Source organism: Equus caballus, chromosome 3, assembly GCF_041296265.1.
Source record: "Equus caballus isolate H_3958 breed thoroughbred chromosome 3, TB-T2T, whole genome shotgun sequence".
In the NCBI taxonomy this organism is placed as follows: domain Eukaryota; kingdom Metazoa; phylum Chordata; class Mammalia; order Perissodactyla; family Equidae; genus Equus; species Equus caballus.
The window spans coordinates 86353343-86372761 of NC_091686.1; the positions used below are offsets into that span (position 1 = coordinate 86353343).

Genomic DNA, 19419 nt, shown 5'->3' on the forward strand with positions numbered 1-19419 from the left:
CTCACGTTTTCCTAAAAAGTTCTCCCTTGCAATTGCAAAGTGAGTAATCTGCCGAAGTCTCACTGTAACACTGAGGTAGGGTGGAATCAAAACACAAGCCTTCCAACTGGGAAGGGACCCTGAAGATGATCTGGTCCAATATCCTCATTTTACACATGATGGAACTGAGGTCCAGAGAGGTTAAGTGACTTACCCACGTCACACAGAATTCACATTTCCTGATTGCATTATTTACTGCACCCTGCAGCCCCATTGTGGTAGAGCTGATTTCCTTTTAAAATAGGTTTGTGTTGGCCCTATCTCAGGAAATTTAGAATTGAGTAACTTACCAGAAGGCCCTTGCTACAAGGCAGCTGTACCTATAATGTGGTCTCTCGGCTTGGACATCAATTATGGAGTCATAATGAAGTGCTAATGTAGTTTTGCTTTGATATAAAGGATGGAACCTGAATTGATAACGCTTTCTCTCTCTGATTTGCTTAATTTGATCATTGTACTCAGGTCTCGCTAGCAAATATATGTCAAGTAGTGGGAAACTATTTTTTAGCACTTTCCAATGCTATAAATAGTTGGCGTCTTACTAGAGTTTGCTTATATTGGCAGAAAATAGATGGTGTAGAAAATGAGATCATTTTATTTTGATAGGTGATTCAATGCCACTTTATTCTAATTGGCGACTGAAAGTGATGGAGCATAATCAAGGAGAGCCACTACCCTTCCCACCAGCTGGAGGCTGCTGGTCACCACTGGTGGATTACTTGCCTGAAACATCATCACCTGGATTACCTCTTCACAGGTGGACTACAGCGTCATTCCTATTTCATATGAGCCAAATTGCCGCTTAACACTTTCAGCTTTCTTTATGCTATCTGATGACACAGGATAAAAGCAATCTTCTTTCTTTAGATATTGCAACAAATTAGATCACTGTGTTTAGATTTTCAGAGATCTAAAAACTAGAATTCTGTTTACATTTAATAATATTAAATATAATTCTGCTGCTGCTTTTCTGGGTGTCTGGCATAGTTACTTGACCTTTCTGGGACCCAGTTACTACATCTGAAAAATATTGCTTTATGGTAGTAGGCACTATTATTTTGAATTGAGTTAAACTGAATTCTACTTAGCAAAATCACAACAGAACAGTTAACTGCATTCTTTCAGAATTTATTAATGTACCAAACGTGAATTGAACACCTACTATGTGGCAAGCAGTGTGCTAAGCTCTCAAGGTTGAAGATGAAGAAAATATGGCCCTTGACTTCGAGGAGCTCTTAGTAGATATATTTTTTCTAAAACTATCACTTAACGGTTTCTTTGCCTGTATCTCTTTTCCTCTTTTTTTCTTGAGAAGTTGTATTTTTCCATAAAATACAATATTAAAGTTTTCAAGTAATTTACATAAGATTTTCTCTAGGTTTACCCTAGTAAAATGTTAATAACTCTCTGATTTGTCACAGGTGTAACATAGCCGTAATCCTTTTGACTGATCTGATCATTGATCATAGTGTGAAGGTGGAATGGGGAAGCTACCTCCATCTTCTTCTTCATGCAATTTTTATAGGTAATAAATATTGGTTCTAATTCCTTCATTTCATATTTTTGTGATAATTTAAAGGCAATATAGTTTTAAGAAAGTTTCTACATGTTTCTGTTCCCGTTTTCTGTATGTTATTTCCGTGACACTTTTTACTGTGATTCTCGTGGTCTAGTGGGAAGTTATTTCTAGCCTTTCTTTTAACTACAAACAAGTCTATTATCCCCACTCCTATTCCTATCCTACTGCCTCTCTCACCACACACACAAACACGTAAACCCTCTAGCAGAAAAAATTCTGTAGCCATAGCAAGAGTAAAATTAATTCACCTCTGGGGCTTGGAACTTTCAGAGTAATTGGGAAATTGAAATGAGTTCCAAGTCCCAAAAGAATTGGATTGTGGACACTCTGCTTATCACAGCTGACACTCCATTGTGCCCATTGTAACAAACACGTGGGATCCATCACATTGGCAACACTTCTCAAGCTTCTAGGATTGGCTTCCTGAAGCAAATCAACATAGTCATCTTCTCCTAAGTTTTCCTGATAATGCACACTTATTATATATTTATTACTTCATTCCTTCAGTAATCAAACATAAATTGTCTTTGTATTATGTGCTAGGCTCCAAAAATCCTTGCCTTTTTAAAATTCATCTACATCTAGTGTTATGTAACGGTAATAATTTCTAAAAGAGTACTAAATTTTAGACATAAAACACATTGAGAACTTATCTTGATTCTCCCTAGTACAATAGACTATTAGAAAAGCATATGTGAACCCTAGGCCAACAAAAAATCTTTATGTGGTACATGATCTTCCACAAAATATTTCATATAATTTCTGCTTTTCTTTAAAATATGACTTTGATTGCAAGAAGACTCATTATTTCTCTTTATTGATGATTATTTTCTACTATCCTTTTTAGGGTTTGACCACTGCCACCCTGAGGTCTATGAACATTGTAAACGCCTGCTTCTGCACTTACTAATAGTAATGGGATCCAGCAGTAACATCCGAACTGTTGCTTCTGTCCTTCTCAGGAACAAGGAGTTTAATGAGCCCAGGGTGCTTACAGTCAAACAAATTGCACACTTAGATTATACCTTCACAGGTATTTGCTTTAAAAATACAATTTGAAAGTGGAATCGTACTTCCTTAATTTGGAATCCTACAATAGAGAAAGTCAACTAAATAAAAGTTGAAATACTAGAGAACATTTTTATGAATATTGTTTTATTATTTTAAGCACCATTTACATCATTTATTAACCAGTTAAAGAAGGAATTGAACTTGCAGGATTTGAGTCCATATTGCTTTTAAGAATCTTTGTCATAAAATTTTAAGTTCTGAACGTGTAAGTTGAAGATACAATGAAAGAATGCTTAATTTATTGACCACTAGTTATGAAAAAGGTGTCGAACTTATATTAGCTTCCTCCTACTCTCAAGATCTGAAAAACTGACAATGATAGACATTTAAAATTTTTTATTCACTTGATTATATTTACTGCAGTTAAAATGTTATACATTTTGGGGCCAGGCCCATGATGTGATGGTTAAGTTTGGCGCACTCTGCTTCAGCTGCCCAGGTTTGTGGGTTCAGATCCCAGGCACAGACCTACACCACTCATCAGCCATGCTGTGGCAGGACCCACATGTAAAGTGAAAGAAGATTGGCACAGATGTTAACTCAGGGCTAATCTTCCTCAGCAAAAAATAATAATAATAACATGGGGGCTGGCCTGGTGGCATAGTGGTTGGGTTTGCACGCTCCTCTTCAGCAGCCCAGGGTTTGCAGGTTTGGATCCTGTGCACAGACCTAGCACCACTTGTCAAGCCGTGCTGTGGCGGCATCCCACATAAAATAGAAGAAGATTGGCACAGATGTTAGCTCAGGGCCAATCTTCCTCACCAGAAAGAGAAAAAAAACATTGTGAAGTAATGAGGTACAAACTAATGAGAATATAAAATTTATTTAATTATTGAGTATTTTTTTTTCTTTTTTGAGGAAAATTAGCCCTGAGCTAACATCTGTGTCCATCTTCCTCTACTTTATATGTGGGATGCCTACCACAGCATGGCTTGCCAAGTGGTGCCATGTGCGCACCCGGGATCTGAACCAGCAAACCCTGGACTGCCGAGAAGCAGAACGTGCGAACTTAACCGCTGCGCCACCAGGCCAGCCCCTGAGTAGTTTTTTTTTTTAACTTTGGAAGCTATATTTTCTTCATTCCTACTAGCTCTAACTTATTTATTCCATTCATCAGTATTATCAGGTTAATAATAGATGGTATAGAAAATAATTATTTTTAAAAATTGAAATAATATTTTTTTCCTAGTCATATAATGTCAGGTACAGGGTTAATGAATTTTAAAGTTATTAGTTAAAACCCTGTTATATACTTAAGACCCTATAGTTGGTAAGAAAACAATTATTAGGAAACTTTTTTACCTTTTAAAACTATGATTCAAAGCTGAATGGAAAAAGTTTACTGCATTTTTTATGTTAAAGAATCTTTATTTAAAATTTCATAGTTTGTTTTTAAGGCTGCTTTTGCCATTTTGTAAATACGGGCATTGGTAATAACCTTTAAAATTATTTGTTTAATATTGAAATAATATAAATGTTACAAATTGGCTTTAAAATAATCTTTCCTTAAGGAAAATGAAGCAGAAAGTATAGAAGAATCCTTTCCATAAGAAATTAAAAAGTCAGTTCACATTATAGAAATGTGACTGACTTAACACATGTTGAGGAAATATGCCAAAATCGTAGGAAACTGCCACTTTCAACTTCCTTCAGCAGATGGCAGCAGAGGACTGCACAGTAAATCCAAGCAGTTGAGTTTTAATAATTGGCTATGAAAATAATGTTTGCCCAAAAACTCGCCTGATGTCATGTGGTGCTTATGAGGCCCCAACAGAAGGAGCGCTGATCTGCATCAACCTGTGCTAACAGCGTCCCTGGGTGTCCCATACAATCTATAAGGAACAATAGTTGAGTGCTTTCAGTGCTGTGTGAGATTCTTCTGTGTTTGGGTATTGATGGCTGGCCATCTCTCTCCCAGCAGGCGTTAATGATTTTACACCTGATTACCAGCCCTCCCCTATGACTGACTCAGGGCTTAGTTCAAGTTCTACCTCGTCTAGTATCAGCTTAGGAAATAGCAGCGCGGCCGTGTCGCATCTACACACCACTCTCCTCAGCGAGGTCGACATCTCAGTCGAGCAGGATGGAAAAGTCAAAACCCTCATGGAATTCATCACCTCAAGGTAACACTTGCAGCTCTTACCGTTCCAGCAACACACGTGTGTGTTAGGCTGTTCCCTCATTCGTCAGCTACGGTGAACCACATTTTTGTTTTCTGAAGTGCCATTGATTTGAAATACATGGGTTTGTATTGTGCGATATTCAGAAGATTTGATGCCACCAAAGACTTTCTTCTTCTGCGCTCACACGGCTATACTTAAGGAGGGCCTTAATTGTGTCTGGATGCCAAGTGCCCAAAGAGAATACAGTATTATCTGAATACATGTTCCACTTCCATTAGCTACATTATCAGTCAGTCATCACATGTTTACTTATGGTCTACTGTTTGCAAGGCACTATAAGTAAGGAAGAAACATAGATGAGGAGAAAAGGGCTTGTGTTCTGCAGGGAAAGCAGAGTCACAGGGGCGTGAGAAGAGAAGTGTGTTGGGATAATGAGGGACCCGGTCCAGCTGCGGTGCTGAGGAAAGGGGCTTTCTAGATGAGAAAGTTTGGGAAGATTCAAACTGGAGGGCAATGAAGCTTAGGCCTTGCGTTACAGATCTTTTATTTTCCAAGAAAGGAGGCCCTGTTGAAGATCTCTGAGCTGGATGGGGAGGGTGGGAGGCACAATTAAATAAGTATGTTGAGAAAATCAGCCTTGTAGCAGTGAGGAGGATGAATCAGAGGCAGAAGGGCCTGGAGGCGGCGTGACCATGTGAAAGGTCTCCAGGGCACTTGGGGCCTGTGGTAATAACGGCCTTAACCCTTATTAAGCAAGGTGGTGGCCTTGAAAATGCAAAGACAGTTCCAAGAAAGAATCAACAGGATGTTATTCTGTCCTAAACTTTGCCTGTAGTTGTAGCTAGTAAATTATTTTCTTTGCATTACAATCTAAATACAATCCAGCCTCTACAAATTATAGTGTTTTGACTTATAAAGCAATAACTAGTACTCTTCTCACTTGGCAAAGTTTGTTATCTCTTCCTACTACTGCTGAAAGAATTTGACGTTAACGATGGGAGACTTTGAAATTATATGTGGCTTGAGTCTCCCTCTGCCTGCTATAGATCATTACAGATCGATCCATGCACGTAAGCTATAGACTGTGTGGCATGCCATTAGATTTCTTCAACTACTCTCCTTTCTAATTGCAAAGGCACATGTTAGGCGAGTAGAACTGTCAACATAAGTTAAAAACCAGGGGACTTAATCTATTCTCTGTTTTCAGAAAAAGAGGACCCCTTTGGAACCATGAGGATGTTTCTGCCAAGAATCCTAGCATAAAGAGTGCTGAGCAGTTAACCACGTTTTTAAAACATGTGGTCTCCGTTTTTAAGCAGTCGAGCTCAGGTATCTTTCAATAAATATTTCAGATAATATTTACTTTCAATGAGATATTTTAATGTGATGTCGAAACTTCTGATAATGGTTAGCAAAAAGTTAGCTGTTATGTCTAAATTAAAAAGTTTTAGATAGGTTTTTTGTTTTTAACTTATCAGTGATAACGGATTTGTGTGGGTTGAAGACAAACTAAGTTACTACTTAAAAATAAGGAAGCTACTTGTGACATGCTGGGCTTCTTAGTTTTGTGTATGGTGGCATCATAAAATTACAACGCATTATGAAACAGTGACATTAAAGGAACATGTAGAGATAACAAACTTAAAAATTCTTTTTTATACTGGTACAGGCTTCTATGATCTAAAATTCTGAAAATTGTAGTAAAAACATGTATATCTAAAGCAAGAGTTCTCAATGAAGGGTGATTTTGCCCCTCGAGCCACCTGGCAATATCTGGAGACGTTGTGTCACAATCGAGGAGCAGGGGCAAGTGGTTCCTACTGGTGTCTAGTTGAGTAGAGGCCAGGGATGCTGCTGAACATCATACACTGCAGGACAGCCCTTACAGTAAAGAACTCTCTGGTCACAATGTCTATAGTGCTGAGGTTGAGAAACCCTGTTCTCAAGGATTCCTTCCCTGGGGATTAGAATGAAGAGTCATCTAAAATGCAAATGGAGTTTAATGACAAGAAAAAGCATTGACATAAAATTTGAGTGCCTACCCGGTTTGCCAGAGACTGCTTGGCACTGGGTTTAAAATAGTTAGCCTCTGGGGGCTGGCCCCGTGGCCAAGTGGTTAAATTCACATGCTCTGCTTCAGTGGCCCACGGTTTCACTGGTTCAGATCCTGGGCACCACGTGGCACCACTCGTCAGGCCATGCTGAGGTAGCCTCCCACATGCCACAACTGGAAGGACTCACAACTAAAATATACAACTACGTACTGGGCGATTTGGGGAGAAAAAGCAGACCAAAAAAAAAGATGATCTTTAAAAAAAGAAAAATTAGCCTCTGATTATAACCCCTATATTCTGAAAAACTAGGACTGCTTACTTGTTTCCTTTGTTTTCACAGAAGGAATTCATTTGGAACATCATCTTAGCGAAGTTGCTCTGCAAACAGCACTTTCTTGTTCTTCTCGACACTATGCTGGGAGATCCTTTCAGATTTTCAGGGCACTAAAGCAGCCTCTGTCTGCAACTACGCTTTCTGATGTTCTCTCCAGACTTGTAGAAACTGTGGGGGACCCAGGGGAAGATGCACAGGTATTTCATGAAGTTCCCTCCGCAGTTCTGGAGCAGCTGCTCATTGTCAAGGCTTACTGCCAAACACAGATCACTGCAGCTAGAGCGTAATTATAGCGATATAGAATTATTAATGGCAGAGGTTAACAAGCAGGCAAAGAATTAAGTACAGTTTTGTAATTAATATTTAATAACACACTAATTGAATCGAATCATTTAGTGCCTATCAGAGAAAGCTTGACATTTACACACTCCTCCCTGGGTATTATCGTAGGATGATCACAAAGTAAAAGAGACAGGAAGTGAAATTTAAATGTAACGTCGAACATGAGATTTCATTTTTAAGATAAAGTAAGTGAAATATTGCACTTGCGAACTTAAGTCTATACAGAGTGATGATTTTATTAGCATCGTTCTAGACACTGGGAATATGGTAGTGAGGCAGACAAAGTTCCTGGCATTCAGGAGCTCACATTTTATTGGGAAAACAAGCCTTTAATTTGCCTGTAATACATAACTCAGTTTTACTTAGACAGATGCTGTGAAAACAATAAGGTAGCGTAATGGGTTAAGGGTGATGAGGCAGAAGGAGTTGTTTTATGTAGGATCATCTGAGAAGGTGATTTTTGAACACGTACTTAAATGAAGTGAGAGTCCTGTTATAATTTGGCGCAGAACGTTTCAGGCAGAGGGAAATAGGACTGGCAAGTGCAAGGTTCCTGAGGCAAAAGCAATAGGGTTTTTTGAGGAACATGAGGTAAAGCACTGTGGCTGGAGCGTGTTGGATGGGGGCGTCCAGAGGCCGGAGTTTGAGGAGGTAGGCAGGTCCCGATCATGTGGGGTCTAGTAGGGAAACTAGATGGGAAGCCACTCGAAAGTTTTGAGATGAGGGTGATGGATATGATTTGCTTTTTAAAAAAATTCCCTCTGGCGGCCAGGTGGAGTCCTTAGGAGGGCAAGAGGGGTCAGTTCAGAGGCTGTGGTCAGAGTCCAGGCTGAAATAGTGGTAGCTTAGATTAAGGAAAGCTATGGAGGTAGAGAAAAGGGGTCAGATTTTTTAGGATATATTTTTAAAATAATATTTTCGAGACTTGCTGATGGATTTGATTTAGACGTGAGAGAAAGTAACAAGGCTGGTTCCTGGCTTCCTGGCCTGAGCAATTTTGAATGAATTGTGATGTCATTATAATCAGTTTATACCATTAGTTTGATGAGTTTTCATCAGTCAGCAGCAGCATGTTGCTCAAGAGTTTAATCATTTTGTAGTATTAAGGTGGAATCTGTCTATTTTTAAATCTCCTTGGGAAGTCCATTGCAATTTGTTTTTTCCCAGAGCAAAATTAATTAAAATCTGCCCTTTTTTCTAGGGATTTGTGATTGAGCTTCTTCTCACGTTGGAGTCTGCAATTGACACTTTGGCTGAAACCATGAAGCATTATGATCTTCTTTCTGCCCTTTCTCAGTAAGAATTTAAACCTGGCAACCTGGAGGGTTGTACATAGAACTTCAGTAGCTGAATATGTATAACTAAAATATTATATTGTAATATTAGTAAGTAAGAATAATACCAAAAATAATAATACCAGTGGGAAAATGAACCTCAGACAGTGAGGATTTGAGAAAAGTCACAACTAATAAGTGGCAGTGCTGTTCCTCTAAGTCCTGGTCAGAGATCTCTCTGCTGTGCTACGTGACTTCACTGACAAGCTCCATCCTGCCACCCTCAACATCCCATTGCCCACCTAGCAGGCCAGTCCCCTGAGGACTCATACCCTCCACATGGTGTTCCTTCTCCCTGGCGTAGCCTCTCCTTCCACTTTCTCTTCCTTGCAAATCCCAGAGTTGATTTATCTTCAGGTCCATCCTAAATAGCCCCTCCTAGCTAAGCATTTTTCAGTCCCCCAGGATAGTGCTAATTATTTCATCCTTTGGGTTCTCATAGGTTTTTTTCTTCATTATTTTAATAACAGCAATTAACAGGCTATATAAATTTATCCATTTACATATCAGTCTCCCCCAATAGACTCTGTCTGATACTCCTTGCATTTCACATACTGCTGACACATAGTGAAAGTATTCTGTAATTATATTTTTCATCACTGATAATTGGATTTGAGGGAGAAGGAGAAATCAAAAATAAATTTTTGAGCTTGGTTCTTTGGGAAAGAATCTGCATTGAGAGAATAGGAACATCGGGACCATCAAGTTCGGGGATAAGATAAATGATGCTTTGGACCTGTTTACTAAATTCTGGAGCTGAAAGTTATCAGTAATTGCTGTCGCAGAATCTGTACTTCGAGCTCAACGTCATCCAACTCAAAGGAAACAGTTGGCCACAATAGAAAAGATACTGTTGTGCATTTTATTTTAATATGGAGGAAAGAAATGAAATCGGATTAAGCAAAGTCAGATATACTTAAAAATGATTTTTCCTGGTAACAGTGACGGTTTTTCAGTGTTTTTGAGAGTAAAATTAACATAGCAAAAGAAGTGGTTGTGCATGCATTCATCTTTTCTTTTCTTTTTTTTTTTTTTTTGAAGAACCTCATACCATGATCCTATAATGGGAAACAAGTATGCAGCTAACAGGAAAAGCACTGGACAACTCAATCTAAGCACAAGTCCCATTAATAGTAGCAGTTATTTGGGATATAACAGCAATGCAAGAAGTAACTCTTTGAGATTAAGTTCAATTGGTGACCGAAGAGGTGACCGGCGGCGGAGTAACACACTGGATATAATGGATGGACGGATAAACCATAGCAGTAGTTTAGCAAGGACGAGAAGCCTTTCCTCTCTACGAGAGAAAGGAATGTATGATGTGCAGTCCACTACTGAGCCTACCAACTTGATGGCCACCATTTTTTGGATAGCAGCATCTTTATTAGAATCAGATTATGAATATGAATACCTCCTGGCTCTCAGGCTTCTCAACAAACTGCTTATCCATTTGCCTTTGGATAAATCAGAGAGTCGAGAGAAGATTGAAAATGTACAAAGTAAATTGAAATGGAATAATTTCCCAGGCCTTCAGCAGCTCTTCCTGAAGGGCTTTACCTCAGTATCTACACAAGAAATGACCGTGCACCTCCTCAGTAAACTCATCGCTGTCTCCAAACACACCTTGGTGGATCCTTCCCAGTTGTCAGGTGACGTTAATAGAATTGCACCAACTCTTTGCTTTTTAATGTAGTGAAATGTAAACTAACCATTTGTTTGAAAATCTACTAATTTCTGCTTTTCCACAAACAGTTATAGTCATTTTTTTTTAATGGGAGGTAGCTTAAATTCTTTGGTAAAAGCGAAAAAAAGAATTTAGAAGATCGAGTACCCCAGGAAATAAAAAGAAAATGGTTTCCGTGAACCATTGAAAAAAATACCTTTAACTTTTAAAATAATGTGCAATAAAATTGGTTATTGTTTGCTTTTTTTTTCCTGATAGGCTTTCCTCTTAACATCCTTTGCTTATTGCCTCACTTAATCCAGCATTTTGACAGCCCAACTCAGTTTTGCAAAGAAACAGCTAGTCGAATAGCAAAGGTAAGCCAATGTTACACTGAAAGATAACACTAAAGGGAAGTTTTTCTGGAGTTTATCTTAAGGGGGGAACTCTCTTAAAAATCCTTATACTGTCACTTCCTATGTGAATTTTACATCTAAACTTTTATTCTTATTCATATAAAGGAGTTGCATAGTAATGATGTAAATTACAACTGATCAAATGACAGTGAATAAAATTGCTTAATTAGAGTAACTCTTCTCTGAGTCTGAGTCTTTTTCTGCTCCGTTTCCCTACTTTATCCTCTACCTCTCTGTCACTTTCTGATTCATTCATTTATTCGCTACCAAATATTTACTGAGCACTGGGTTAGGTGTGGAAATACAATGATAGTCAAAGTAGATAGACTGCTTACCTCATGGGCCTTATAGTGGGACTGCAGTCAAGTAAGAAGACAATCCCAGCAGAGTCTGATAAGTGCAATGGAAGGCGGAGTCCTCTAGGGACACATAAAGCAGAAGTCTTCGTCGAGGAAGTCATATATAAGCAGACGTTGAAGGCTGAATAGGAATAAACAAAGTAAGATCTCTGGGTGAGAAACAAAGAGCAGGACTGAGTGTAGGAGTTTTCTAGGCAGGAGAAATTGCACGTGCAAAGACCCTGAGGAAGAAGAGAGCATAATGGAGTTTGGGATTCTGAAAGTTTTCTTTCCCTGTGTTTGCCGTTTTCCTTTTAACACTGTCTTCATCTTCTCTCTCTACTCCCTTCATTCTTTTTTCTTCCTTCTTTGGCTCCTTCCCTCCCACCATACAGTTCTGAAACAAGAACATTAGCTATTTTTAAATTGTCTGTTAACATTTGCTTAAAAGCGTTATAGCTCTTAATTTTAAAAGAATATGATATTGACATTTTATATTTTTAATAATTTCCCCTCTTAAGAACAGTAAAGATCTCTCAAGTACCTTGAATTCTGCTTAAACTTAATTCTTAACTTTTTTTTTTTGGTCAGTCATTGAGTCTTGGGAAAAGGCTATTCAGACTGAAAATAAAAATAGTTACAAGAAGGAGTTATATAAAGTTACAAGTAATATACATACCACAGGAAATTGGGTGACCTGGAGGAGGTGAGTGAATAGCAAGATCAGTAAGAGGATCTAGCTACAGCCCTGGGAGAACAGTCAGAGAAGTTTGCAACAGAAGGGAACAAGCAAGTAAACTTCTCTGGAAGAACTTTTTATATAGGCAAGTTTTTAAAAACTAAGATTCAGTTAACAAGTAGCACAGCAGTAATTGGAAACAGCAAGCATGTAGAAAGCCAGATAAAACACCCCCCTTTCCATGGACCAGATTTCAACACTGGTAAGTGCAGCTTTATCTCTGGGTGCAAATGTAGTGGGAAAATACAACCAACCCAACTGGTCACATTTACAGGAACAAGAATAAAACCTTTTCATTATCTTGATAGATAATATTTAATAAATGACAAGAAAATATTTAATAAAATATCTGTTGAATCCACCCCTAATTAAATTTCTAAATAAATTAGATATGGAGATATTCTTAACATAATCATTTTAAAACCATGTATTTAAAAAGAAGAGCCATTATTGGGCCAGCCCTGGGGGCCCTGTGATTACATTCAGCGTGCTCCGCTTTGGCGACCCGGGTTTGGTTCCCGGGCGTGGACCTACACCATTCATCTGTCAGTGGCCATGCTGTGGCAGTAGCTCACATACAAAATAGACGAAGACTGGCAATGGATGTTGGCTCAGGGCAAATTTTCCTCAGCAGGGGGGAAAAAAAAGAGCCATTATTATAATCAATGGAAAGATCTTAGTTTTTTTTTTTAAAGATTTTATTTTTTTCCTTTTTCTCCCCAAAGCCCCCCGCCGTTACATAGTTGTATATTCTTCGTTGTGGGTCCACCTAGTTGTGGCATGTGGGATGCTGCCTCAGCATGGTTTGATGAGCAGTGCCATGTCCGCACCTAGGATTCGAACAAACGAAACACTGGGCCGCCTGCAGCGGAGCACGCGAACTTAACCACTCGGCCACGGGGCCAGCCCCGGAAAGATCTTAGTTTTGAAAATGATCATTTGCCTAAAAAAAAGCTTCATCAATATGTGTTTGCATTAAGGAGGTCTAAAAGTGATACAAAATAAATAATTTATTAAAATGACTTTCATTTTAATATTCTAATGACACATCATTTGAAAAATGTTGTAAACAAGTGGTTTTTTCCTACATGAGGGGTAAGAAAGAAAACATGAGGAAAAAAAGTATTTTGGCTTACTTTGAGGTATGAAGAAAAGCATGAATCCCCTATAATAAGGGAAGTAGAAGCATTTAAGGGTGGCAGCTGACACGTGTTGCATAACTTCTGCCAAATTCTGGGCTATGTGAGGAGCACAGCCTCGCCTGGCCTGGCCCACGCAGGAGCCCCTGGGGTGTTGAGCCTCTGCTGTCATGACCAAGGCCAAGCACGGGAAATTCCCAAATATCTTTTTTGTTTTTAAGAAATCAAATATGGCTTCCTGTGAGTCAGAAACTGTTTTTAACTCTGTTTTCTTCCTGTTGAGCAGCACACAAAGGCTCCTTGCGTGTGCTTTCAGCAACCTGCAGGATGTGGATTAAATTGATTCCTTAATTATTCTCTCACTTAAACTGTCGAGAGTAATTTTCTGCCATTATGTGCTTCCTCATTATGCAAATATCCTTAGCCCTGCTGTTTGCACCCTTGGAGAGCACGAAATTTCAAAACGAGGCAACACTTAGGACAAATATTGTCCTTTTTAGCTATTCATATGGCAAAAATAGTATGCTAAAAAAGTTTCTTATAAACATACTCTTGGGATCATATTTTAACTTGGTAATTCAGAAATTTCAAAACTAAATTGTAACCATTGGCTTTATTATATAATTGCACAGCATGTATTCCTAGGAATTTTCTGTCTTTTCAAAAATACGTTTTAAAAAATCATTCTCTAAAAAAAAATTCTTTAAGAATATAAGAATTCTATCAATGTTTTTATTCTTCAGCAAAAATTTTGTATTTTAAAATTTTACTTTAAAAAATTTTAAATTAAAAAATTTACTATAAAGAATTTAAAGTGTAAATGTTTTTCCTGGGGCCAGCCCCGTGGCCGAGTGGTTAAGTTCGGGTGCTCCACTTCAGCAGCCCAGGGTTTCACTGGTTCGGATCCTGGGCATGGACATGGCGCCACTCGTCAGGCCACGTTGAGGTGGCGTCCCACATGCCACAACTAGAAGGACCCACAACTAAAACTATACAACTATGTACTTGGGGGATTTGGGGAGAAAAAAGCAGAAAAAAAAATTTTCCAGAAGAGTAACAAATTTTTGTGAAATTATAAAATTATGTGATTTTTAAAAATATTGTTATATTTTGAAATACAGATAAGAAATATCAACCAAATTTTTCTTTTTTCTTCCTGGTGTCTGTTTTATGGGTAAAAGGCTAATGCATGAAATCAGCTTCTTTTAATGATTTTATAAAATAGCTTCTAAGCTACTGTGTTAATAGTCTGTGCACAATCTTGCACAACTTTGTGTCCCAGACCTGTCCAGTGATAATGTCCACATGATGAATCAAAAGAAAAGTCAGTTATATTCTTCTGAAAGTTGAAAATATATATATTTAAAAAGGTAACACTCTACTTTCTTTATTGAATGTTCTAGGCAGTTTGTGAGAATACATGTAACACATCAATAAGATGGAAGATTAAGCAAGGAAAAAGAAAAAAGGAAAACTAAAAGCAATGTCAGTGAGGCTGGCCTTTTTTTCTTTTTTCTTTTTTTTTAAAGATTGGCACCTGAGCTAACATCTGTTGCCAATCTTCCTTCTTCTTCTTCTTCTTCTTCTCCTCCTCCTTAAATACCCTCAGTCAATAGTTGTAGGTCTTTCTAGTTGTGCTACATGGGCCGGTGCCTCAGCAAGGCCTGATGAGCGGTTCTAGGTCCGCGCCCAGGATCTGAACCAGTGAAACCCTGGGCCACCAAAGTGGAGCGCGAACTTAACCACTCAGCCATGGGGTGGCCTCCTGAGGCTGGCCTTTTCTGATAGATAGGGATGAAAGACTAGCATGGCCCTTTTCTAGTTCTGCATGGTTCAGGTGTCCCCCAGAGGAGGCTCAGGAACGTCCTCACCAATAACTCAAGGAACAGACTAAGAAGGTGCATTTGGTCAGTAAGATCCTCCCAAACGTTTGTTGATTCAGATTCCGTAGTACTGTGTCAAAGAAACTCTAGAAGTCAATACATTTTGAAGTGGCCTCTACATGACTGACCAAGAACCTGAAGAGCTTTAGGTGATTTCCTGAAGAGCCGTTTGGGGTCCACCCTGCAGACTGCCATTCATTGGAGCTGCAAGACTCAGAGTATTATCAGAGCTCCAGTGAGGTCCTCTGAATACCTCACACGTGTTGAGGCTGTCTGTACTTGACTGCTCTACTGAGAGACCCTGGGGAGCTTGAGACCGAAGCGTTTCTTTGTTGGCACAGCAGCTCTGAACCTCGCTGAGAATTCCCAGGTTGAGCCAGCATGTTTCCTTGTGCCCTGAACCATAGATTTTACAAAACAAAACTCTTTTTTTCAAAAGGTACAAAATAACATATATGGTTCACAAAACCACGTATGGGTTTTTACCAAAGAAGGTCTTACAGAGCATCAGACTGAAAAAAGCCATACTGTTTAACACCTGTGGAAGTGCTTGACGTGTTAATCATCTTTCCATGTTGTCTGTCGTTCTCTTAAGAATGCCTTGTGCTTTTCTTCTCTTCTAACTCTTCTGTACTGAAATAAAATGCATTAAAGCTTCAACATATACATCTAACATTTTCATTAAATACCTTTAGTATAAAATCAAGTTTAAACTTATATCTTTATTTTAGGTGGATAAATTTTTTTTTTTTTTGGTGTTTTTAGGTTTGTGCAGAAGAAAAATGCCCAACGCTTGTCAATCTGGCTCACATGATGAGTTTGTACAGTACACACACGTATTCCCGAGACTGTTCTAACTGGATCAACGTAGTGTGTAGATACCTGCATGACTCCTTCTCGGAGACTACGTTCAATCTGGTGACTTATCTTGCAGAGGTAAATTTACAAGAAAACCGGGCAGGGGGCTGTTTAGCCGCTCTGTGGCAAAATTTTCAAGTAGACTTATTTCTAGAAGCAGCACTGATGCTAACTAATCTTCAAACTGTCTTTGAGAGGGAATATAGATAACATCTTTTTTAAAAGAAAAATATGGGTAATTCCTTTCAAGGATAAAGGAAGTTTTTATAAAGTTTTTTTTTTCCGTTTTCAGTGTTTATTTCTTCATTCACCGCCCTTCAGTGATATAAACTCAAAATAATGCAAACCTCAACTTTATTTAAAATGGAAAATGGGTTTTTGAGTGTATTTCCTCATTCACTGTCCTTAAGTGACATAAAACCCAAAATAATGTAATTTTAATTCAAATGGAAAATGGGTTTTTACTGGTCTTGATCCTAGAGAATGGCTATTATTTTTGTTTCCACAAAATTCCTTCTTGACTCTGAAATCCCTTCTAGAATAATACAGCATGCAAAGGCATTTCTGCTGGGTAATTCTTTATTTTGATGATACATTTGCTTCCTAATCTAAAATATGATTTTGGTGGCTAAAAATGAAATTATTTAAAAAACTAGCCCTAGAACGGCATAAAAAGTTAATGTTTCTTGAGGGAGTAACTTCATGCTTAGAAAAGTGAATTACTGAGTCGATAGCCACAAGGAGAACCTCAAAAGGAAGAAATTCTTGGTCGCTAAGAATGTTTATCAGCATATAATAAAGTAATAGCTTCCTTTTTAAAAAGTCGGCCTATAGAAATTAAACCTAAAACACTGTAAACTTAAAAGAAATTATTCACAACTCGATAAATATTTTACGTATTGCTCATCAGACTGTTTACCTTAGCTACGTCACTGATGTTGAATATCATGAAATGCTTCAGGACTGGTGTGAATTTTTTTAAAGCATTGATTTTGATAGGTTTGCTCCTGTCAGCTTTAGACTCAAGGGAGCTGACAGTGTGAGCTGTCTGCCTGGCAGCTTCCTAACCCGAGTGAATGCAAGTCCCTAGGTTTATCTTACACCTGTACCTTTAGGACCAGGGCCAACATAAACCAGGCCTAACCTCCTTAATTGGCTTTGAATTGCAGTGCCTTAGACCAGCTTCACATTGAGCTTCACATGAGCCATCATAAAGCTCACCACTAAAGTCACAGTAGTACTCCCTGAGGATCTAATCGTGGGGTTCCAAGGTCTGGGACTGGCACAGTGCAGCCTGTTTGCATCACATTAGGGCAACATTTGTCCACTCGGTAGAGAGACTGCTTTGCCCCAAATGTTACTCTTACTGGTGTAAATTGTCCTTGTTGTATTATTATTAATAACTCTCAAAGTATTACTACCAACAGTTCTAAAGCTAGTTACGTATATTTAAAACTACGTATATTTAATTTGATTGTCCTGCAAACTGCATGAAGTAGGTGTTACCGCTATTTTATTTTAAAAAATCAGGCTTGGAGAAGTTAAGAAACATGTCCAAGATCACATGGCTAATAAGTGGCTGGCATGAATGGTTTGGGGGAGGCACTCTTTGGGGATGGTGGTATAGTGGTGTTCTTCTTAACCTAAAGTAAATGGTGTTCAACTAAATTAGTTAAGGAAATAAAAGAAAATGCTAAGATTAAGATGAAAAATATACTTTTTTCTGAACTGAGGACAAATAACAATAAATAGATACCACCTTTTACCTTTATTAGTCTCTGGATTTCTAGTCATCTAGCTATAAATTCATGGTTTAAATCTGTTGTTTTTCAACATCATAAATCTAAATAGTGAATTTTCTTTAACTTGATTAAAGCACACCTTTTAATTTTGCTTTTAGCTGTTAGAAAAAGGGTTGTCCAGTATGCAGCAGTCGCTACTACAGATCATCTACAGTCTTCTGAGTCACATTGACCTCTCTGCTGCCCCCGTCAAGCAGTTTAATCTGGAGATCATAAAGATTATTGGCAAATACGTACAGGTGAGTGACCACAAAACTTATGTATAGAAATATTCATCTCAAAACGATTTATAATCATAAAAATCAGAAACATCTTAAATGTTCAAGAGTAGGGAAGTGGCTAGTCCATAAATCATGTTTTCAGGAATATTTACAATGTGGAAAAACGTTCTCCTTGTAAGTGACAACAAGCAGAATCTGAATGGTAACATTGGTCTAATTCCTAATTTGAATTTTAACCATTACATCTACGAATATACATTTCAGTAATGACTAGAAAGGATGTTCAAAATGGCAGCAGTCACCATCTTTAGACAGTACAATTAGAATTGTGACTCTTTGCACCTTCCTTTTACTTTATTTTACTTTTTGGCTGCGGAAGATTCTCCCTGAGCTAACATCTGTGCCAGTCTTCCTCTGTTTTATATGTGGGTCACCTGCTACAGGATGGCTGACAAGTGGTGTAGGTCTGTGCCCAGAATCCGAACTTGTGAACCTGTGCCGCTGAAGCAGAGCACACTGAACTTAACCACTATACTACAGGGCCTGGCCCCTGTACCTTCCTATTTTTAATCAGATTCTACATAATTAATAAACAAATATTACTCTTAGAAACAGAAGAGCCCTTTGAAGAGTCTGTATTTTAGAGTTGCTTTCTGTGTCTGATAAAAGCACCAGAAGTTTAGAAAGTAGAAAGTTTTAATCTAAGTGATGTCATATCAACCTGGTCTGTTCTAAATTTCACCTGTGAACTATCTGTTAAGAAAGGCTTTGCTGAGCAGATCAGTATTGTGGATACAACTTATCAGAGAGCAAACTCTTTAAGAACCTTCACAGATTAATATTCTATGTTTCTATTCCAGTTATATTTGCATTCACTAAAGCAAAACTTACAAATGGAAATACTTGACTAGGAATGAGTTTGTGTCCTAGTCTGTATCTGAAAGTAATAAAACTGGATTTAAATGTTTTCCATTATTCAGTTAGGTAATCCAGATTACTTTTCAGATTCCCTTGAAAATTGGTGATTGCAAATATTCAAAAGAACCTAAGATTCTTTGGTGACCCCCTGTATCTTCTCTACCTTATCTCTTATTGAGGAAGGCTTCACCAAATAACAATTGTATTTTTTTCCTAAAGCACATTTCTCTTTTCTTCTTAAAGTGTAAAGAAGTTAACTCATCAAATATTTGCTGGATCTTCCACAGAAACATAAACACATTGAGTTACTAATTTATAAAATATAAATACATTTATTTTGTTCAGAACCACAAGCCCACATGCCCACTGAGAAAGCAAGTAACCAAAGGAGGGCATAGACTTATGACTCAGTGAATTGCACGTTCCCCATCTAAAAGGAACGGCACAACCTGGCTTCCTCTAACAGTTGCCATGTTGGAGGACTGGTCCAGGGTGGCCAGAACTTCGAATTTTTAAAAAGAAGCTAGAAATCTGGGTTCTGCTGTAAAATCTCCTAATTTCAAAAT

At 38.2% G+C, this 19419-nt stretch overlaps 1 protein-coding gene across 15 annotated transcripts in view; it reads left to right on the forward strand.

Moving 5' to 3' along the window:
• Positions 1-19419, forward strand: part of FRYL (FRY like transcription coactivator) — a 245305-nt gene that overhangs the window by 190857 nt on the left and 35029 nt on the right. For 10 of the 15 annotated variants that reach the window (XM_023638124.2, XM_070262481.1, XM_070262483.1 and 7 more), the window contains 11 exons: positions 646-796; positions 1461-1564; positions 2466-2651; positions 4608-4812; positions 6020-6141; positions 7207-7397; positions 8744-8838; positions 9918-10525; positions 10819-10916; positions 15820-15990; positions 17813-17953. In XM_023638124.2, the coding sequence (XP_023493892.1) occupies positions 646-796; positions 1461-1564; positions 2466-2651; positions 4608-4812; positions 6020-6141; positions 7207-7397; positions 8744-8838; positions 9918-10525; positions 10819-10916; positions 15820-15990; positions 17813-17953 (2072 nt within the window). The remainder of the gene's footprint in view (positions 1-645; positions 797-1460; positions 1565-2465; positions 2652-4607; positions 4813-6019; positions 6142-7206; positions 7398-8743; positions 8839-9917; positions 10526-10818; positions 10917-15819; positions 15991-17812; positions 17954-19419) is intronic. The other 5 variants (XM_070262480.1, XM_070262482.1, XM_070262485.1 and 2 more) reach the window with 1 other exon arrangement.